The following is a 23,352-nucleotide window of genomic DNA, read 5'->3' as shown; positions in this document are numbered from 1 at the left end:
CATTAAATAATAATAATAATAATAATAATAATAATAATTAATGCTGTAATGCACCAAGTGTTTGAAAACATTAAAAAAAAATTTCATATAAGTAATCACAAAGGGATTTATGGAATGTACATCTGGAAGCTGAAAACACAAGAATTGATTGTGATGTGTGTCTGTGTGTCTGTGTGTGAAAGGGTGTGTATCCATGCACTGATGGGAACCGGAATGTGGTATGAAGAGGCGATCAGGCTCAGTGCTGAAAACACAAGCAGCTCCACCTCTTGTAAGTCTGTATAAACTTAGGGGAGTGTCATTACTACAGAGGAGGCTGAGTGACGCTTCAGACTATTCAACATTACCACCTCACTCTGTTCCATGCTAATAGGGCACAATTCATGTGCCTTTTTCAATCTATTTTTCATGGAAATGAAGTCTTGTTTTGAAAGTTAAAGAAGGTAAGTCAACCTCCATTCCTTTGTGTTTAGTATTTATATGAAAGCTCCTCTAGTTTTAATTAAAAAACTACAGTGTTTATAGCCTGTACACCTGTAGGTCAATCAGGCAAGTCTCATTGAAAAAGTATATCACTTTATTTAGTATTGTAGTAAACAAAGTGTGAACTATTATAAAGTTATTGAACGTAGTCATTAAATGCAAATGCAAACATCTATACGGTAACAGAACACAGCAGGGTGACTTTCTATCATGTTTACTTGAAAGTTGAAAAGAAAATGCCACCTGTAATTGAGCCCAGGGCAGGAATAAGATAAAATGCTCCTACATACCGTGCCTAAGGCACATTACATCACACTGTGGTTTAAAGTTTTGCTTATGTATGAACATGATCTGACTGTTGGGCATGAACAACCTCATAGCTTCGCACAAATCTAGTTCAGTGCTTCTGAGAACTGAAGTCGTTCTTTAGACTGATACAATGGTACACTGTTAACATACAAGAGTATTTGTTGTATTGAAAAGCCTTAGAGTAGTTTTATTTTGCACGCTCAGTTTGGCGTAAGTGCAGCTGGGAGACCTGTACTATTGTTTCCCAAGCTGATGTAAAAGCAACTTAGTCATCATTTAGTATTGTTCAGTGTCAGCGTGTTTCAGGACATTCACATAAAACAGGCAATGTAATGTAAAGAGAACCATTGTTTTTCAGGATCTTTTGAAAACTGGAGAACCTCACACACAAACTCAGAATGGATGTGCATGGAAACAGCAGGTTTCAAGAAGGGTACCAGTATCTGGCTGGTAATGAATATGACCAAATTCAGGCAGCACGTGGTGGATCACCATCATCTTTTGGAGTGAAGGTGCAGGTACAGGGCATACAGGGACGTCCCTATGTGGTACTAAATGGACAAAATAAGTCCTCACATCCTCCTGTCCATCCAGATGTCTTTTTCATGGATCAGCTAGGTCAAGAATATGTTTCAACCATGAATGGTCAGGGTTTAAGCATCCATAGGCCTTTAATTGATTACAGGTCAATGCGGCAGATGCAGATACCTCCTTCAGAAACTCAGTTCTCTACTCCATCATCTCCCTTGCTAAACTACCAGAGAAACCCTGCACTTCTCAGACCTTATGATCCCAGAAGCAACAATATGGACCTACATGACTCTCCCAATCTTATTAAGGCTAAGTCTAACTTTGATGTAAATCAGTTCAGTACAAACACTTCATCTGTTTCTTCATCCAATGTAATGGTGAAGAGAACCAAAATCCCTCTTCCTGGTACAGGGAGAGATGACCTAGATTTCGGACAATCATCAGCTGAAAGTGTTCCTTGCCGACAATCGCATATCATCTGCAGGCTGTCTGTACCTTACTCTGGTGAGGACAATGGACATTGCTCAGGTAGGGTCAGTAGAGTTAGACATAGAAAGCAGTTGGATCCCCAAGAGAGAAAACGATCACAGAGTGCAGGTCCATCTAGTTCTGGTCACTCTTCCAGGACAAGCCCAGTATCTTCAGGAGGACAAAGGATGGGAGAAGGATTGGCTTTCCCAGCCTCCTTTATTGGCTCTGTGTCCCGAAATGAAAGTCTTCCAAAGGTGAGAACAGGAGACAATATTTATGAAGCGGATAAAAGAAGTCTCATGGCAGCCGAGTTTGACGGATTGACAAGAACTGAATGGATGTCACCAAGATTAGTAAGAGCCAATTGTAAAAATGAAAGAGGAACCACAACCAGATGTCCTCCACAAAATAGTGGCCATTCAAGCCCAGAAAGGGAGGCCCAGGTAAATTCTTGCTCAAATAATATTAATCTTTTTTATTTATATCATGGATATGTTCCTTTTTTGTGAATTGGTTACTTGTTTAAATTAGTAAGCTTATTAAGCATATATTAATTAAGGTTAACTATTTTATAAGAAAAAAAATATTCTTCAAACTATAGTATATGTAAAAACAGTTCCTATAAACGTCTATATATTTAAGGTGACCCCTGATATTTTGAAAGGACAGCAGGAGCTTGTGGATCATCAACATCAACATGAAGACGTGACTAAACTGGCGTTGTTCAACTACCTCAAAGAAGGGTATGAAAACAAACCTTACAAATCATACTAGTCACATTGCTCTGTGTTAAGGAGATAATTTCAAAACAGGATCATGTGTCTATTTCGTGGAAATGTTCTACTACTAAACCCAAACTTAAAAGTTTGTCTGAATTGTTTGATGCTAAAAGTTGCAATCCCATAGATAACGTGGTATTGTTTATGCTGGCTGGACAAAAAGTCCCCAGTTTTTTATGGCAGGAATTCAAATCAATGTCTAAAATGTCTACACCCTTTAGAGTTAATTTGACGAGATTATCCTTCTAATACAAAAATGAGCCACAGAAAATAATAAAATTTTCTCAGACCAGCTATTTATTTACAGACACAGGACCAAATTCCCCTCATGTAGTAACAGGGTAATTAGTGGGGTGAACAAAAAAGGCAAATATGATATGTAGTAATAACATTTCAATGTTAACCCATGTTGTTGCACATTGATCAATAGGAGTGGCGAGGGAGATGAGATCATCAGGCAGAAGGTAAATCTGCTCTTTGAGAAGATCCAGATGTTGAGGTCATGTGCTGTCCAGAATGTGGAGGAGGTGAGGGATTGTACTGTCACTAGCAGATCAGCAACACATATTTCATACAAATATAGGCCTATGATAAATAAATAACAGTATTATATTATGTGTGGTTTCTTAGGCTTGTTTTTCTGTTAAGCTTGTGGATTTCATTTGTAAAAAATACAATGTTAGAGATTTCTTATTTGGTTAAAGAAAATAAATTGCTTTTGCGTTTAGCTGTCTGACTCAGTGGCTAAGGTGAAAGAGCTCCAGGAGAGAAAAAATGAACTGGAGAGCCAGGTTGTTCAGCTAAAGCAAAAACTGGAGGAAGAAATCAAGGTACTATGACACACAGATATTATTTACATACCCACACTTACTTATACTATAGTGGTATTTTGAAATATGCTTATATCTAAAAGCTTTTCATAAATAGTTTTGTAGAACATCTGTGAAACATTCTATAATAATTAACATGGTATAAATGTTTTTTTTTTTTTTTTTCTTTTTTGATCCTAACATTTGCACTCAGATAAGCTCACACTGCAGCTAGAGGTACTGGAATATATATACTGTATTTATATAGAAAATTATTTATTTCACAGGACAGAGAAAGTCTATCACAGGCAAGTGAGAAGACTTCAGAGGAGCTGAAAAGACTGCAAGAGAAGTTAAGTAGGAGTGAACAGGAGCAAGTCTCACTCCAACAGCGACTCACTGATATGGAGAAAGAGTTGCAAGCCTCAATAGAAACGTGAGCTCATTTTGTACTACGTATATTAACAGTGTCGGACCTGCTAGAATCAAATTTATTTTGGGGGAAAATAAGAATTATTACAGACTGATAAAACCCTAATATACAATAGGTTCATCATATTATACAGTAGCGTACATGCTTCTGTTGCAGATGTGTGTGTTTGTGTGTTTGTGTGCTGTAGAGTCCTGCAGCTCAAAAGGGAGCGAGAACGGAGTCGGGCAGAGACAAAAAGTCTTCAGCAGCAGCTCTCAGATATGCATGATGTACTGGACAACACTAAGAGCACAGAGCTCAAGGAGAAAGACTCCATCCTACAGGTGAGAAACAGTGCTAAAGCAACATCTGCATACAATTATTTTGCTATTCATTTAATTGCATATAAAGGGAGTGTCACTCTTATAATCCTTAATCTTCATTATAAAATCTCTCTTTCTCTCTCTCGCTCTTTCTTTCTCTCTCTCTCTCTCTCTCTCTCTCTCTGTCTTTCAGGAGCTAGCTAATTTGCGCATGGAGTTCCAGGAGCTGCAGCAGGTGCATGAGGAACAGGAAGATGTGTTGTGCTGGAAGGAGAGGGAGCTCACAGCCATAAAGGGTGCGCTTCAGGAAGAGATTACAGTCCATGCCAAAGAGGTGGAAACACTGAAAGAGCAACACAAGGAGGATATTCAGAAGCTACTCAAGGCCAAAGAAGAAGTTAAAGAGGCAAGTGGGAAAAATCTGGATCATCTAGTCCAGACTCAATTATTGATCACATCTAACTGGACTTGTATTGTGTGTTGTATTTGTTCACCAAACCGATAAGATCAACAGTATTTTTTATTGTCTCCTGGTACCCACGTGGTAGCATACCAATTTCATATTAATTTACATTCATCATAGGCATTATCTTTTTTTGTGTTCGTGATTATTCTACATGTGATTTATACAAAAAATGAATTATTCACTAAGAGTACTTTAGCTGGGTTTTCACAGATAGGGTCACACATTTTAAGAGAGGGAGGACCCTACAAAAAGAGTATACAGTATGCGATGTGGTTAATTACATGACTCTCTGGTTGCCATTTTGAAATCTTTAATTGACACATTTGATACATTCTTTACAGTTTCCCCTTCACAAAATAATTGACTCTAGTTGATAGTAACATGGTGACACCCTGACGTAGTGGTTAGCACTTTGGCCTTACACCTCCAGTGCCCAGGGTTCGATTCCTGCCTCGGGTCTGCGTGCATGGAGTTTACATGTTCTCCCAGTGTTTGGCGGGTTTTGTCCTCACTCCAAAGGTGTCATTTCCAAATAGCCCCTAGTGTGTGAGTGTGTGTTTGCTTGTGTATCCTGAGATGGATTGGCACCCTGTTCAAGCTGTACCCATGATTTGTGCACATAAACCCATGAGATTTCCTCCCACAAACTCCCACAACACTGTACAGGATCTGCAATAGAGAGAGTGAGGGCATGATAGTAATATTTGGAAGAAACTTAAAAAGTCTGTGTTGCTTGTGGATCAAATCATAGCATTTTGGCGTCCAGTAATGATATTGTGTGTGACATACTGTACTGTATTTAAAATTATGTGCCACTCACAAGCATTGAACTTTCTTTACTTTTCTATAAATGACACTACTATATATATATATATATATATATATATATATATATATATTTTTTTTTTTTTTTTTTTTTTACTAATTACCAGTTTAAATTAATTACAGGCCGTTATGCATAAGATCCACTAATAACAAAATTGGTCTCATTAACCTTGTTTCGCAACGTCCATAGTTTTTGTATCTGGTGGAATATAGCTAAAGTTTGTGCAGGCTATTTTGGTGTTTCCAAAAGTGTAGATGAGATTGTAAACCCAAGTGCCCCAGTGTTCCATTATTCCATCACAAACATGTCACAGACACACACAAACCCCACGCACGTTACACTCATCAGCGTGGAACGTGGGAGGAACTTTGGAAGCACAAAAGGCTGAGAGTCGAGACTGACCAACTTACATTTAAATGAGACATTTTTTACTGAGTAAAAACTACTGAGTCTACTACTGTACTCTATACTGTACTATATGATTTACTATATATATTCAGTTCTTGTCAACTAATCTGATTGGTTGAGTGTTATTCCAAGAGTGCTTACTGTATATTTAGTATAATCACACTAGGACATTTCACTGCGTGAATGACACCACATGTCCAGCCAGCTAGTTGGTGAGGAGTAAATGCGGCTTCTGCTTGCTCTATTTCTATTACCTAAGCCAAAATAAAAATAACAATATGGCCATATTGTGTTTGAAATATTAGTCACTAACTATCAATTTCTTCTATAAAAGTACTGTATCAAAGCAAAGTTGAACTTTTGCGCAATATTGAAAAATCCTTAAGTAATTCTGTTTCTATACAGAATGTTTGCACAACTGGGATTAGCTACAGCACTCATCCTGTGGCTTTTGTGCCTTGACCTAAAAAAAGCAAAAAACATTTTGGTTAAAATTGCATTTTTCGGCTCTGCCTACACTGGCAAATGAGAAGCATATGAGGGGCGTTCAAATCAAACCAGGACTTGATTGCAGAACACGAGAGCATAATTATGAGGGTAAAAACTACCTTTATGTCTCTATATAATACAAATCGATACTAACGCACTAATCCTAGTGTTGCCTGTTTCACTTCCAAAACACTGGCCTTCCAGGAACTCCTTTAATGGTCCAATTATGTGGAAATGGATTGGATCGATTTAGGACAAAGGATATGTGGCAGTAACTCCCAGACAAGTTCCAGTTATATGCAGATGGTGTTTGTGAATGATTGTGTTTACAGTTTCCACAGACAGATGCAGTGACAGCTGCATGACAATTCATCCGTTAATTTTTTAAAGATCAGTTGTTCCACTCGCTTCACAGGAATGACTGCAGTGGGCTTCAGTCACCTTGGCTGGGATATCGTTATTCATGGATTTACAGCCTTTTTTAAACTGTTTGAACCATTTATATGTTTTACTCTGGCTAGGAGCCTCATCACCACACTGTGCTTAAAGTCATCTTTAAATATCATTCAGTCATGAGAGATTTTATCACAAATGCTAAGTTTTTAGGTTGGACAAAAATATTAAACTAAATACACGTATCCCTTTTAAAAAAAAACACCTCTGATAACCGAATGTGTCAGAGAGAAAAAGGCTAAGATTGTTTTTATTTTTGCACTATTTGGCTTTAATTTAGCATGTTATCAATCATTTATGTTCCTCTCATTTAGAATGTGACGGCTTTGGCTCAGAAGAAAAAGGATGTGGAGGCTGAACAGAGAAAAAGTCATGCCCAGGTTCAAGAGCTCAATCTGGCTAAAGAGCAGCTCCTTGGCCAGGTTCGAAGTCTGGAAACCCAAATCACAACCCTGAACAACATCATCCATCAGTCAAAGAGCCAGGAGAAACAGCTCAGAGACCGCCTGGACAAGCTGATGGTAAGGACCTCCTCTTAACAGAGAAAAACAGGAGACAAACTGAGGAGAATGCTGGATAATGTGGATAATTTTAGTAACATATATTTTTTTTAAATACAGGTTTGTATACAAATATTTGAAGAGTTTGACTGCAAAATGAGATAACACTGTTGTTTCATTTAAAGCAAGAAGAATTGTATATTGTTAGAGAATATTTTGTGCATGTCTTCGAGTCACAATGTCTTTAAAAAGGAAAAATTATGAAATATTATGTTGAAATATGCTGCCAAATGGTCTTTTGTACACAAAACACTCATGCACGTTTTGTAATGTTATGCCTTTTCATAATTTTATCTAAAAAATATTACAGCAAGTGGCTCACAAATGCATCAAAACCATGGAAAGTGAAAGGGAGTGTGAGGGGGGGGAAACGTAGAGCTCTCATTTAGCCCCCTGGAATAACTGCAACAGCATTAATAAAGTGTAAACATCATTTCTTCAACATTTTTAAAAAATACATTTAATCATTTAATTCATTTACGTTAAACATTGTGTTGCACAGCTAGCAGTTCTGCTACACTGATCATGTGACCGAACAAAGTGATGTAATTGGCTTTTCACTACACATCTGCTTTTAACTGAAGACAGGCCTGGCACCTGTTATGGTTTGCAAGATAATATGCAAAATAATATGCAAAATAAGATTAGTTAGTGGTTTTAAAATAAAAAAATTTTAATCGACAACCTTATGTGTCAGAGAAAAATAATTTGTTAAAATGAATAAAAGTCTAAAAATTGCATTTATTGAATGTCAAACTGTGGGTTTGTACCTTCTTATTTTAACTTCATTTGTTTATCTTTAATCAAACATTTATAATAGAGGATATTGTATTATTGTCAGATTTTTCTTTGTCAAGGATTTATTTTCTTTGATCCTTAATAACATTTCATTTATTTTGTGACTTAGGAGGAGAAACAGGTACTTGAGGAGGAGCTTTCTGAGGTTAGACAGCAAGAGGAGGACATGTGTGGTGCAAACAGAGCTCTTACTCGACACCTGGAGGACACACAGGTCAGTATGTGTGTGTATCTTTTGGGCGTTAGAATTACTGACAAGACTATTATTAGTATGACTATAAGATATTATCCTATCAACAGTCATAAATGTACTGGCAGACTAACACGAGCAGGTCACTGTATCTGTGCTATATAACTATCACACAGCACTGTCAAAGTTTGATTGGTCATTATTGCTGATTAACTATTTATAACAGCTGCTCTGACAAAAGTATGTCTCAAAGGTAAATTACATATTAATGCACATATGAGAGATAAGAATAGCTGCAAATGGCTGTAGCATAAGATGAAGTATTGCAGGATGTCATGTAATATTAAGCTCAAACAAAAAGATAAGCCCATAAAGAAGATACGAATGCATCAATGTATTCTAATGCAAAAAAAATATTTAAAGGCTATACATACAGTACATGCTTTGAAGAAGTCTCTAGTATTGAATTAACATTAAGACCTAATGAGCACTAAAATATAAATCTGTGATTATGCGTTAGGGTTAAGTTTCTCTGTATTCCTGTGTCTAAAACCTGTTACACAAAATCTTTCAGAAATTCAGACAGTGTCCCTCAGTCTTAAGTCAAGATGTAACACTTTCTTAACTGCTTCTCCTGTTTGCAGAGTGAACTGACGAAGCTGAACCAGGAGCATCGGCAACTGAAAGAAAGACTGAAAGAGGAGGAGAGACAGATGGAGGAGCTCAGAAATAGCAAAAGGGACATGGAGCAGGAAAGGAGGAGGCATGACAGATCCTTTGAGAAACTACAAGAAGAGGTAAGAATGGTTGGAGATGTAAAACACAGACAAGCGTTTCTGACTGTAAAGAGTGAAGGTTAAGTATTAAAAGTATTATGTTGCATTTTTTTACACTACAACTCCATTACATTTCTGTCCCTCCCCTTATTTCTGACTGTAGATAAAGAACGTGCTGGTGAATTCAGAAAAAGAGACTCAGAGACTGCAGGACGAAGTGGACGAAGCCCGAGAGCAGAGCTCACAGGAGCTCAGTGCACTACGCATACAGCTCCACAACACGCAAACAGAGCTGGAGAAACACTCACGAACCTCACAGGAATTACAGAAAGAGGTGTTGAAATAGAATATATTATACAAGGCATTCAAGTCAATCTGGGTTAAGTGCATTAGTGTAGCTTCCTGTTATTCAGCACAATTAAAATCCCAGTTTGACTTGAACGCCCCTCTATATACTGTATATAAAGCCAAATATAAAGGACTGACATCAAAACAGCAACTAGTAGGACTCTGACTTATGTTACTTAGTGTTGTGTGTGTGTGTGTGCAGCTGTCTGGGCTGGATGCCGAGTTGGCTCAGCGTGAAGCAGAGTTGGAGAAGACTGAGCTAAAGTGTAAACAGCTGGAGATGAGAGTGCAGGAACTGCAGGAGTGCAACAAAACCGTGCATGATGATCGAGACCGACAAGTCAAATTAATGGAGGTGTGTACACAGGCGTGTGCACACACCCATACACACACACACACACACACACACACACACACACACACACACACACACACACACACACACACACACAGGAAGACCCCACCCTCCTACAGAGTGCATGAGGCTCACTGAATGGTTTGATGAGTATGAAAATTATGAAAATCATATGCTACACAGTCACCACATCTAATCCAGTACAGTTCCGGAGATGTGCAGAAACTATAAAAAACACATAAAAGCTAATGGCCCATGGAGGTCCCATATATATATATATATATATATATATATATATATCAATAATATATTTGTAATGTTTATGTGTTTCTGTACGTGCATGTATGTAGGCGAGGGTAACTCAGCTACAGGATGCCCTGACTGAGGAGCGCAGCAGCGGTGACACACTGGTGCAGAGAATGGAAAAAGTTAAAGAGCAGGTCTGTATGACTGGCACAGTAATGCAGCACATCAGCACAAACCTCACCCATTACTACATTACACCTAACACACATATCTACAGTAGTGTGGTAGGCATTAATATCATGACCTGCTGATTTTCATGATATTAAATTTCGCCCAGTAAATGTTACATTTTTATTATCTGTCTCCTCACTGTCCACTCTCTACTATGAATTATCTTAAAATAATAACATGTATTTTATGTATGATGTAACTGACTATAGTTCAGTGTTAATGATCTATAGCTACATTGTGTAAAATAACCATAGCAATCATGCTGGAATCAGGAACTAGAAAGGCTTTTCTATCTCATGTTCTTTTTCAGTTACCACTAAGCAAAATACACACAATCATATGTTAAAATGTTTGCATTGAATGTAGTCATGGTATAAGTGAGAACGTCGCTTGGCAGAGGAAGCAGCTCTCCGCTTTGCCTCTCCTATGGGTACATTGGGATTTTCCCTGTAAATATTGTACAGGCCGATCCCAGCATGTCCACTCAGAGCTCCTAACAAGAAGCACACAAGGCTTGTTGAGTCTCAGCTTTCTCACCAAATCTTGACAACACTTGAGGCGAAGTGTAGTGTTTGCTATCAAGCAAGACTGTTTGCCTACAGTCAGAAAATAAGTGCTGAAGTACTGGTTTCAAAGCTAACACACATTCAACGGCTCACACATCACTAGATATGTTGATACAACATTCACACATACAGGTGGATACTGTAGCTCTTCTTCCTGCTCTTTTTCCTTCTGTCTGCCCAGCAGATGATGTCATTTAGAACATCATTAAGTAGAAACAAAGTTTTTTGTTATATGTTTTCTTAATTAAATACAAAGTTGCATTGTATTTTCGATATACTGTATTTGAGGCATAATACTCCTTGTGTGTTTTAACTTTTTTTAAAAATTATTGTGTGTTTTTGTCACTGACAGTGCATTGGTACATAGGAAGCACCTTAATGAACAAATGACATAGGTGTGTGTGTGTGTGTGTGTGTGTGTGTGTGCTCCTTACAGGTAGAGCAGGTGAGATCAGAACTGCTACAGGAGCGATCAGTTAGGCAGGAACTGGAGTGTGACAAGATCAGTTTGGAGAGACAGGTAAAGATTTTAATGAGACAAATTTTATTGAGACACATTGTCCATCCCAACATACTATAAGCTCCACAATGTCTAAAAGCGAAAATTCTGTTTTATCTTAAAAAATTCACCGACAGTATGCTTTTGGGGATGTATTTTATCTCTAGTTCAGTTTCTTTCGTCCCTGTTTGTTATCGGTTAATCACACCTCTGAATGGGATCATGATGTCCTGATGTCCTTTCTGTAGATCCTGGTCAGGCGGTTTAGTAAAGAAATGTCCCTGTCAGTCATCCATGTACAGGAAGTTGCTGCTGGTGGCTTGGTGTCATTAAGAGGGTTGGGAAAGTGCTGAGGAATAATAAATAAGTGAAGGGTAACTGAGAGTAAAAGTGTACACAATAAAAAATAGACTCGTGTAAAAGGCAAAAGAACTGTTAACTGTTTAGTACTGTACTCAAGAATTAAAAAGGAAGAAACTTTAAATATAACTTTAGATATTTTTATTTAAAGAGTATGTTTTATTTTTACAATTTTAATATATTAGCTATTGGACACGATGCTAGTCTAGCCTAAAATTAGCAAAAACAGAACAATTTAATGCTGTTAATGCCTTCTAAAAAGGCATTACCATTCTAAAAAGGCATTACCATTTCACAGTCAAGGCACGGCCACGGTAGCTAACCTGCACTCAAAATAAAATAAAAGGAGGCACATTCTATTGATATATAGCGTACAGGCACTGGCTGAATGAGGGGAAGTTGTTTTCAAATCAGTTTCCTCCTTATGTTTCAATTTTGAAGATGTCACTTTTAAAAAGCACACCCTCATACTGGATGTAAAAGATCTTAAACCCCTAAGAAGTGATCTCCACATTTTTCAATTATGCTTCAAACCCAGACATTGAGATGGCCGATGGAAAATATTGAGTTTGTGTTCTTGTGTTGGTTTTGATGAAGGTTTTTTTTTTAAGCCTATTTATTAACAAACGTGATGTGGGATAAAAATAATGATGGTGTTTGTTTGGGTACAGTATGTTCTCTAAACATTCCAGGAACAGGTGTATTTATACTGAGATCATCGAATAGCTCACAGATGGATTCTATTTAGTTTATTCTTTGAGTTCTGAGGGTTGCATCAGAATTTTGTGCTGCATATTTATTACATTTATTCAATTTACTATTATGTTTATTTAATTATTTTATTTATTTGTTTGTTTGTTTGTTTGTTTTGCACATTTGTGAAATGATTACAGCCAGTCAAATCTATCCTGATTTAGTTTCAGGTTTTAATTGTAGAACATGCGAAAACTTTCAGGGGTGTATGCTTTTGAAATAGACTATATTTAAAATAATTTTCAGTTTAACAATAACTGGACCAAATTTTTTTATTTATTTTTCTCAATCTCATTTCATAAGAAAACACATAAATGTATATAGAGCTATATATATATTTTTTAAAAAAAAATGATGATATTTCATTATACGTAAGTAATGTCTATTAAATACAAATAGCTATTGCCTATTTTAGAATGTATTGTATGACACAGTACTATTTGTTCACATCTAGAACAAGGACCTGAAAAGTCGATTGTCGCATTTAGAAGTGTCTCAGAAGTCGAGTCATGAAGGACTTGTCACCAAACTAGAGCTGCGAATTCAGGAGCTGCAGGAGAGACTTAATGAGCAGGAGAGGTGTGGGATCATAAACTAACAGCTACACCATACAAAACACATCATACAAAATGTTTAGATCTCATTTGTTCTCATTTGTAAGTTTTCTTTTTCACTTATATTTGTTTTACACAATTGTAATACTTTCCATCTGAGGATTCAGAAGTGGATGAATATATTTGAGGCAGATCTTGTTTTAGTCTGGTTTTTTGGATTTTGGATCCAAGTTCCTGATTTTTTCAGTGGATCGTCTTACTGTGAGATGTTTGATGTTGCTCTCGTCTATGTTTTTTTTCTTCTTTTATTCATATGCTTTTTCTTGTGGCCAGAGATAATAACACTCTGGAGCAGGCAAACCGTAAGCTGGAGAGGAAGATGAAGGAGATAAATATGCAGGTGAACGATGAACAGCTTTCACTACAGAACCAGATGGATCAGGTATGGACCACAAACATTTGTGCTTTTTTCTAAGCCTGATTGGGTGTTGGGATGCTTAGAAGGAAGACCTATAGGATTCTTACAAGAACATTCATGTAGAGATCCTGTGAAATATTTAACAAAAAAAATCAGATAATGTCTCTGCTGTCTATACCCAGGAGTGAAGCGGCTCCAAAATTTGTAATTTGGTCATGCTTTTTGAGTAATGAAGGGATGCAATCTCTCTCCCAGTTAAATAGCAGTGACAATAGCCAATCATAAGTGTCTGTGAGCTCATATGTAAGAGAAAAAGGAAGATAACACTTTCCCCCTCTTGATGTTACACTGCCCTGTGATGCAGCATGAGCAGCAGTTTAGAACAATGTTGTTGGTTGGCTTTATGTGTTTCAAAAGAAGCAGGTATTAGCTTCAATATTTGGTAGCCCTTATATGATAGTAGGTGGCTGATGGTCGGGAACTGAAAAGTAACCAAACTGGCATTATAAATATGGAGTAAGAAAAATACCTGCAAGGGGCTGCAAGAAAACTTTCAGTTGATCCAAGCAGCAAACCAGAAGCATTGATTTACAGTGTCTATCTAAATCCTCTTTTAAATGCCCAATTGTCCTTACACTTCACTTGCAGTTAACTCTTAGACTAAAGGTACTGAAGAGGCAGCTGGATGAGGCAGAGGAAGAGATAGAGCGACTCGAGAACAGTAAGAAGAAACTTCAGAGAGACCTGGATGAACAGCAGGAGATCAACGAGCAGCTTCATAGCCAGATCTCAAACCTGAAAACAGAGCTGAGGTCACATATCAATTTCATAAATGAATACATGTTGCTGTCATTTATATACGTGGTGTAAAGAAATTTAAAAGATTAACCATCTGGTCAGTTTGAAGCTTTTCAACAATCTGTATGGTTTTATCTTGTAGGCGCAAAGTAAAACCAGTTCTGAAGTCTTTAATTGAAGATGAAGATGAGGAAGAATGGAATCTGAGCACAAAGTGAACACAAAAACAAACTGATTGAGATATAATGTAATGCTAATGCTCTTCTCAGCCCACATCCATTTCTGTTAATTTTTTATTTTACTGTATATTTATATTTTCTATTTTTTTTTGTAAGGGAATGCACTGTCCTGGTAATTGCCTCCAACCGGAGTATTTTTTGATGATCTGCTTCCCCCTTCTGGTAATTTTAAAAACATTGCCGCATCATATCCACGTGATGGCGGATTTGATTACACTAATGTCATTTATTTCATAACAAGTTTTATTAACTTGCTGGCTCATATAAATGCTTGAAGCCTTATATTATATACGTGTGTAAATAAAGGCAATTTTTTACACGAATTTCAGTTTTTCACTTTTAACGAAATGCCACCTCATCAGAAGACAGCCTCTTGACCTCACTCACTCATCATCGTCTATACCACATAATCCTGAATTCAGGGTTGCGGAGGGCCTGGAGCCTATCCCAGGAGACTTAGGACATGAGTAGCAGGGTACACCCTGGGCAGGGTGCCAATCCATTGCAGGGCACACACACATACATTACACACACTCACACACACACTACAGGCAATTTGGGGAACGGCAATTCACCTAATCCTTATGTCTTTCAACTGTGGGAGGTAACCGGAGAACCCAAAGGAAACCCATCAAGCACAGAGAGAACATGCACACAGAGGCAGGACCCGAATCGTACCCAACCCTGGAGGTGAAATGGTGACAGTGCAAGTCTCCATATCGCCTTCCTTGTGACCTATTTTAAATTTGTAAAAGTATTATTGAAACTCAAACATAACGTTTTGCAAGATCATTTATTTAGCTAATCATGATTGTATTTGAATGTCATAATATCAGTTGGAACACTTCAACACATTTCACAGAGTCTGGATGCTCTGTGAAAGGTTCATTGGCTTACTATTCAATAGGATGAAATGAAAGATCGATGGCTTCTGCTTAGACTGCTAGGACCAGGCCATAATGGCCAGGGGCATTAATGTCACTCAGCATAAATGTAGTCAGAGAGTGTGTTTGGTTAGACTTGAGTGTGGTCGGTAGGCATCCACAAGCAAACCATGAAGCATCACTGCACTCTTAAACATGACATCTTTAAAGAGTTCTTGGCAGAGTTTCTTGGAACATTTGTGCTTGTGGTGAGTACTTGAAAATGTTAGCTAGTTATATTTAATAGAAATTATCCGAATATAATGGTCATGTAACACCCATGAGGATGCAGTTCTGGTTCTGTATATTTATAGTACAGAAACTGGGTATTTGTAGAAACTGACAGAATGTTTTCTAATAGCTATAAATTTAATTATTGATGTGATTTCACAACAGTGTGCATCTTAATTACCATTGTCTTTGGTCCTGTGTGTATGCTGGCTTTTTTCTGCGTTAGTTGTTTGGCTGCAGCTCTGTAGCTCAGACAGTCCTCAGCAGGAATACACTGGGTGAGCCACTCACCATCCACCTCGGCTTTACCACCGGACTTATTATGGGTGTCTATATCTCTGGTGGTGTTTCAGGTAGATACATAACTCATTAATGATTCCTCTAAATAATTATTCTGTTTAAATTTAAAGAGGCATCTAAACTACTTTGAGGTTCTGTTATCACAGTGTGATTATAGATTGATGAATATTGTTCCATAACATTGATGTCTGTTTGTGTGTGTGTGTGTGTGTGTGTGTGTGTGTGTGTGTGTGTGCAAATGATTTTGCCCTTATTATTTTACTCAAACAACTTAGGTTTGTAATGCTTAATTTTATTACATGAAACATTTATAATAACAAAAAACATACCAGTGATTACCATTAATTACCAACACTTTGTTCAACTTAAATATTTTACTTAAGATTAAATTCTGCCCTTGCTCACATTGCTGAAATAAATTGTTAATTAATATTAATAATAAAATAAATAACTTTATATGACTTAAATATCTTGATTATAATATAGAATCAACAGCTTTTTTATTTTCTAAAAATAAAATTTATAAATTAGATTCCGTAATTTAAATGTTTAAATGTATACATAACTTCCTGCCATACCTCTTAAACCATTTCAATTAAGTCCTCTGAATAGAAGATTAGTTTTTTTAGCCTGTAGTCAAACCTTTTTCTGTTTTTTTGCAAGTTCTACAAGGTCAAATTTGTCCTCCGGCTGTTCACTCTCAACATTCTGATGGTCACATTGATCTACACTCAATCACTGCATGTGCATTAGCACTACAACAGAATCATGCAGCCTAAATAGAAACACAGTATCAGCCTAGAAATCCAGAATTTTCCTCGGTGTCAGCATGAACATATATAAAACATAAACTAGCCAGTCAAAGTAGAAAACTGTGTGTGCAAAATCATAATCATTCAATATTATACAGCAGTTAGTTCTGACTGAGCAACCTAATTGGATGAGAGGCATGCCACGAGTGATAATAATGGACAATAACAGCACTGGGACATTTAACTACATGTATCAAACTGCATAACGAGTGCTCTATTAACCATTAATTACACTGTCGGTCACAGCATGTGTGGAGTCAGGAATTGCATGCTCTTGAAACACATCATTGGAAGGCTGTTTTAAGCAGAATAATTGCAATTGTCTGTACATGTACTATTGACATTGCCTATCACTGTAGCCTCAGGAGAGACACCTCTCCACTTTACAGCAAATTAAAACTTACCTGCGGTCTACAATGTCCCAGGAACGACTGAATGACTTAGCAATGATTTCTATTGAATAAAGAGTCAGAAAATCCCTGAACATGGAGGATATAATTAAGGATTTTGCTAAGGGCAAAACCAGAAAGGTTCAACTCAGCTGAAAGGACTAAATTTTAAAATATACACCACGACAGACAAAAGAAGACTCTTGCTTAAAGTAAAACAAAGAAAAGACTTGTAATTTCTCACAGCTAAAAGGATTCTGTGTCTTTTTAAATAAGACAGTGGAAACTATTTTTTTTTTAAACAAAAATTTTTGCCTTCATACTTAACTGTAACAATTTTGTGTGCTGCTATGCAGTTCAAAGTAAAATCAATATGGTTTATATTTGTTTTACTTAATTCTATAAACTCAATACTGTATTACTGTTTTGCAAATCAAGGGAAAATGTTAGCATAGGTTGGGGCATAGGGGTTGTAGGTCCTGACTTTGCTGTAGTTGCTTTAGTTGCTTTAGTCTTGCATTATAGTGTACATAACATTTAGATGTCTGCAATCATTTATATTATTTGTTCTATTTTTTCATTGCACATAAGGGGGTCATTTGAACCCAGCAGTGTCTCTGGCCATGGTCATGCTGGGTAAGCTGAAGATTTGGAAATTTCCAATTTACGTCATTGCACAGCTCCTGGGAGCCTTCGCTGGAGCTGCTGGAGTGTTTGGATTGTATTATGGTGAGGGGTATTAAAAACATATACACAGAGATCTCTTTCTTCTCAAGGCACACCCATATAGAGAAGAAGACATTAAGATCTACATAGTTTTAAAATATTAAGAGTCCATTTCCTATTATAGTTATTAAAGGCGCCGGCAGCCATTTAAAGAAATTGACCTATACACAGATTAACAGCAGCCATGAATAAAGCTTACCACATGGAAACAAGCCTACTTGGCTCAAATATTCACATATCTGTCTCTAGTATAAATATTATAGATGTAATAATATACTCAAAGCATAGTTAGGATTAGACAGCCATTGTTCCTTGCATATATTCCACATACAGTTTCCTTAGCGCTATTAAACATCAGAGCAAATCCTGCACTGTATTCTTATACTTAGTGAACCTAGCATTTCTTTTTTTTTTGCCTTAGCTAACATTTGCTGTTACCCTAAACTAAATAGGTGATTATTATTCATACGTATTTATAGACATTCCACATTAATTACAAGCTTAAACCCGCCCTAATAATTTTACGAATTTGATCTGCCAAAAGAGTTACTTATTGTAATGCTTAGAATTAGTGAATTTGTTTACCGATATTTTTAAGATATTTTCAACACTCCATCAAGATTATACAAAATTTTACTTGTAATATACAAATTATTTCAATGATTCATTATTCTTGAGTCTGAGTAGCCTAATGTCAGGGCACAGATGAATGTTTCAAATATGGCATGAAATTTAATATATTGTGCCACAAATACTGTATTTTATGAAGTGTTTAATTACAAGTATGGATGACTTGCATGCTGTTTCTCTATAGATGCGTTTATGGACTTTACCAGTGGAATTCTGTCTGTAACAGGCATTAATGCTACTGCACACATTTTTGCCTCTTACCCTGGACGGCATCTTACAATACTTGGAGGGTTTGTGGACCAGGTAACTTTGCTAAACATGCATATGTTGCTGAGTTTCGAATTTATGTGGTGATCTGCAAAGATAAAATAACATTTATCATCATCACCATCATTATCATCATCGTTATAATTGTACTGCAATCTTTCTGTTGCTATTAGCTAATCTAGCTGTAATTCAGGTGAACTTTATTTGTATTTAACTGCAAAACAAACATGAAATGTTTTTGAATAAATCAATTTTGTAGGACTAACACTAAAAATGTGCTTTAAAGCTTTTAATCTAAGATAAAGTAAGATTTATAATGTTAATAGCTGTTCTAAAGCAGAATCTAGCTTACCAACACACAAAGTTTAAATGCAAATGACTTTTATTAAAAAGTGAGAGTTACATGGCTATTATGTTTTGTTAATCACTATACTGTAGGCATTTTAATCCATTTAGTTTATCCTCAAACTGTTCCTGAGGTTTGTTGAGCAAACATTTGGTTCTGATTTTTACGTAATTTAGCTAATGTGCATTGATTGGCTTTTTTTAATCTCAACACATTTAGCGGTTAACCGGTTTTAGATCCCAGTGAGCTACTTCTGCTTATTTGTTTCCCAAATAGTTACGTAATTGTGTGTAACTGACAAAGTTTGTTTCAGAGTGGACATTATAATTAAATGCTAGTCTAACAACATTTGGAAAATCAGATGACATTCACACCAGACAGTAAATAAGGCAGGCTAAATTATCTGCGTGCATTTCTGTTGCAGGTGATTGGAACAGGCATGCTGGTGCTGTGTATCCTTGCCATAACCGATACCCGGAATATTGGAGCTCCTAAAGGAGTGGAGCCTCTGGCCATTGGCCTTATTATCCTGGGCATCAGCGTGTCCATGGGTATGAACTGTGGATACCCTCTGAACCCTGCAAGAGACCTTGGTCCCAGACTCTTCACTGCTATAGCTGGTTGGGGCATGGAGGTCTTCAGGTAGCACCTCCGTTCTGCTCTGTGTCCCCTAGTGGCACTGCTTGGAGTGGGTTCTAAGTAAATATTTATGGCCACTGTGCTCCAAGGTCTGATCTTGAAATAATAATTTAAATCTTGCTTTAGCAATATGTTAAGGTTGGTTTCATCAGACATTGCTATTGCACAGTTCCTCCAAACTATAGATAACATTTATGTATATGAATATTTTCTTTATGGTTACTGTGTTAGTGTTGCTCCTTTACATAGATTTGTCTGCTTTGGTTTTATTTGTAATAAAAACTGGCTCATATGAAAGTAGACAATCAGGGTGTTAAAAAAATTTAAATATATCATAGTGTAGACCGTTCTATTTTTATAATTTTATTAATAAAATTAGTAAATAGTATGCTAGCCATTTTATTGTACCATTTGAATACACTCCTTAATATATAAAAATTCAGCAGTGTTATTGTGGAGAGGCATGAATGTTTCTGCCCAGCGGGGGGTTACACTCCTGCCCTTTCCCATCCCCCAGCTCATCAGCAGCTAAACACAGTCACAATACTCTACACAAAAAACCACAACAGTGTCCTGACAGATCAGACTTGCAGCAATAAATGTATTCATTTGTTCATACAGATTGTAAATATCCAACAATTGATTGTTATGAACAGATTAAACAAATATGTACAGCCAAAAAAAGGTTGGAGGAGTGTGATGCGAGTGTGAGTGTGCATAATGATAATAAACTTAAACCCACACACAACCAAGGACACCTACAATGTACAGAGGTATTGTTTAACACAGTCAGTCATATTGAGAAGAATAATACTATTATACTGAACTCCATGATTTCATATATTCTTCTTCTCAGTACTGCAGATTACTGGTGGTGGATCCCAGTGTTTGGCCCTTTGATAGGAGGCATCACCGGCGCTGTAGTGTACTTCATCCTGATCGAGCTGCACCACGCCGACCCCTCAGAGAAATCCCAGGAAAAACCTGAGGACGAGGAAGATGAAGAAGAGGATGAGGAAAGCAGCCTGAGGGACAAATATGAAATGATAGCTATGGGCTAAACAGATAATTATTGACTATAAAGCAAATGAAAACCCTTACAAATTAAGAAGGCTCATATTCATGTGTTCCAGCTGGCCCTGTATAGACTCTCGTCTCTCACTTTAGCTCTCAGTCTTTTATTTGTTTGTTGTCAGTTGAGACTGGGATTGAAGTGAATAGCCTATTTAAAAGCTTATATCTTTGTACATCTTTGCAAGAAACTGCTTCATGGGAATACATAGGTAATAAGCTAAAAACACGGTAAGAATTTGTATTTAATAATATCTTTCCCAAGTCAACTGGTAAAAAAAAAATTTTTTTACAAGAACAAAAATTTAGTTTATTATTCCCGTATTAGTTTATTTATTATTTCTACTTTGTCAAAGGGTATGCATTTCCATTTTTTTTTTAATTTTTTTTTTACATTTTTCATTTTTAAATACATACAGAGTATTTTGTGGTGATATGTAGTCAAAAAATAGCAAATGCATATATTACATTTTAGTACACTATGCTACATAGAGACAAAATGAACCATTATTGTGATACCTATTTCTATTTATTGCATGTACTTTATTATCTTTGCCACTTAGTTTTAGATATGTTTAATAAAGGTCCTTCAATTTAATTATGTACAGTATATATATTGTATGCTGGTTACATATACATGTTTTTTCTGACGCCCAATCTTTTCCAGAAGTATTTTCCAGACGGAACCAGACTTTTAATTTTAAGATTATCAAACAACAACAACAAAAAAAAAAGAAAGAAAACTTCATAAGCTATTAAATCAAACATTAATTTTTAGAACTACAACTACTGCTCATATGAGCATAGGAGCAATTCCTTTAATCTGTTTCTTATGCATGAACATGATTGCAATGATCACACAACAAATGTAAATGCATACTGATTGGATTTATTAATTATGAAAACTGCTTAATGAAGCAAATATTAAAGTGTTTATTATAAAGTTTGTGGTGAGGGTATATTTAACAAAATGAAATAATATGTATTATTTATTGTTGCCAGTGTGCTAATGTGTGTCCAGTGGTGCATGTCCATAATGCTAACTTGTTTATCTCATTCTTTATTAGATCATTAGAGTGAACGAGGTGTAACTCCAACTGTCTTTATAAAAGAGGTTCAAGGCAATCAATTCTTGGTGCATGGATAGAGATTAAGGTGAAAAGTACAGTACACTTATCTGATTGTGTTTTCTCATATGAGCAAAGCTGCTGTTATGAGCCCACATTACAGATGATGTTGATGCAGGGTAAAGGCTGTTTCGCTAAAGCTCTGCCAAAATTCTTCTTGACTTATATGAAATAACACAAGATAAATGGCAGCATGAGGGCAGAGGAGAATACAAGGCATTATAACAGAATACAGGATCTGTGTCTCTTTTCTCAGGTGACCATGCAGGGTGGTCAGCTGTTTAGTAAAGAGTAAAGATTGACAGGAAAAAAAAACTAACAAAATTAAAAAGTTGTTATCTCCTGTCATTTTTTTTATAATCTTATAACAAAGCAAAACTATTTACTTATTGACAAAATCACTTTTTTCATCCAGAGTAATACCTCCCCATTCAGAGTTGTGTAACCCCTATAATTCCTGTTACACCATCTCTAAACTCTTGTTCTCTTATCAGCTTTTATTTCTTCTCTTTGAAAAGTTAACGAGACAATAAATATAGTTTTAGTTTCCTGAAAAACTCTTTTGTGTCAAAACAGACAGAGACTCCTTCTATAAATCTTAAGTAAATCTCTATAGAAAACATCACCATATCAATGATTACAGGTTTGCCTTTGGTAAATGTCTCTCGATGTTTTAACCTGTTTATTGTTAAATAAAGATTATGTGGAGTGTTTACCATACATGAATCAGCAAAAGATTATAAAAAAGGCTAATATAATTGAATAAGCATATGAATATAAACCTGTGAATTGACAGGCAGCCACAACTTTTGTCGAAACCATGATGTTAGAGAAAATTAATCAACACCTTCTGACTAATCAGAACAAAGGACTACAATAGTGCTGTGGTACTGTACATGGCCTGGCAAAAAAAGTTCTAAGGTTTAATTCAACCATCTTAAGCTTTGATTATGGTGCGCTATGTGATGGTCATTTCAAGTATGAAAATGATTCCTCATGCCATAAAATCCCATAATTCCATGAAAATTATTCCTTCCACTATTTGAGTACTGGAATATACTTGTGCCACTAGGAAAGAAGAAGACCAACTGAAGCAACTCTAGATCATAACACTGCCTCCAGAGGCTTGTACAATGGGCACTATGCACTATGGCAGCATCACTTTCTGCGTTTCACTTCTTACTCTGAACTTGCCCATCGCTCTGGAATTGGGTCAGTCTGAACTCATCAGACCACATGTATTTTCTTCCACTGGTCCAAAGGAATGTCCAATCTTTATGTTTCCTAGCAAATTAAACCCTTTTCCCTTTTTTAGTCTCACTAATGAGACAGCTGTTTAATCAATCCTGTGAGTTCTTGCCATGTTTCATGTATGGTAAAACTTTTACTTTTCCTATTAAACCTAGCTCTGATGTCTACTGCCATATTTTTTACAAAGTGA

The 23,352-nt window shown here is 36.4% G+C and overlaps 2 protein-coding genes across 2 annotated transcripts; both read left to right on the top strand.

Moving 5' to 3' along the window:
* The first annotated feature begins 348 nt into the window (after window positions 1-348).
* On the top strand, window positions 349-14,750 carry LOC128512456 (cingulin-like protein 1). Its single transcript, XM_053485744.1, has 19 exons — window positions 349-443; window positions 1,151-2,237; window positions 2,437-2,537; window positions 3,004-3,100; window positions 3,302-3,403; window positions 3,670-3,818; window positions 4,003-4,138; window positions 4,311-4,523; window positions 7,074-7,280; window positions 8,227-8,331; window positions 8,952-9,104; window positions 9,247-9,417; window positions 9,634-9,786; window positions 10,137-10,226; window positions 11,266-11,349; window positions 12,896-13,020; window positions 13,329-13,437; window positions 14,062-14,225; window positions 14,354-14,750. The coding sequence occupies exons 2-19, from the start codon at window positions 1,191-1,193 to the stop codon at window positions 14,427-14,429; spliced, it is 3,282 nt and encodes a 1,093-aa protein (XP_053341719.1). The 5' UTR covers window positions 349-443; window positions 1,151-1,190; the 3' UTR covers window positions 14,430-14,750.
* aqp9a (aquaporin 9a) lies at window positions 14,408-20,774 on the top strand. The gene is made up of 7 exons (XM_053485756.1): window positions 14,408-14,425; window positions 15,499-15,582; window positions 15,831-15,957; window positions 17,697-17,834; window positions 18,646-18,764; window positions 19,499-19,716; window positions 20,570-20,774. The coding sequence occupies exons 1-7, from the start codon at window positions 14,408-14,410 to the stop codon at window positions 20,772-20,774; spliced, it is 909 nt and encodes a 302-aa protein (XP_053341731.1).
* The last annotated feature ends 2,578 nt before the right edge of the window (window positions 20,775-23,352 follow it).

The sequence above is a fragment of the Clarias gariepinus genome, chromosome 2, assembly GCF_024256425.1.
Source record: "Clarias gariepinus isolate MV-2021 ecotype Netherlands chromosome 2, CGAR_prim_01v2, whole genome shotgun sequence".
Classification (NCBI taxonomy): Eukaryota; Metazoa; Chordata; class Actinopteri; order Siluriformes; family Clariidae; genus Clarias; species Clarias gariepinus.
The sequence above is the reverse complement of the archived record's forward strand: the minus strand, read 5'-3'. Positions and strand labels throughout refer to the sequence as shown.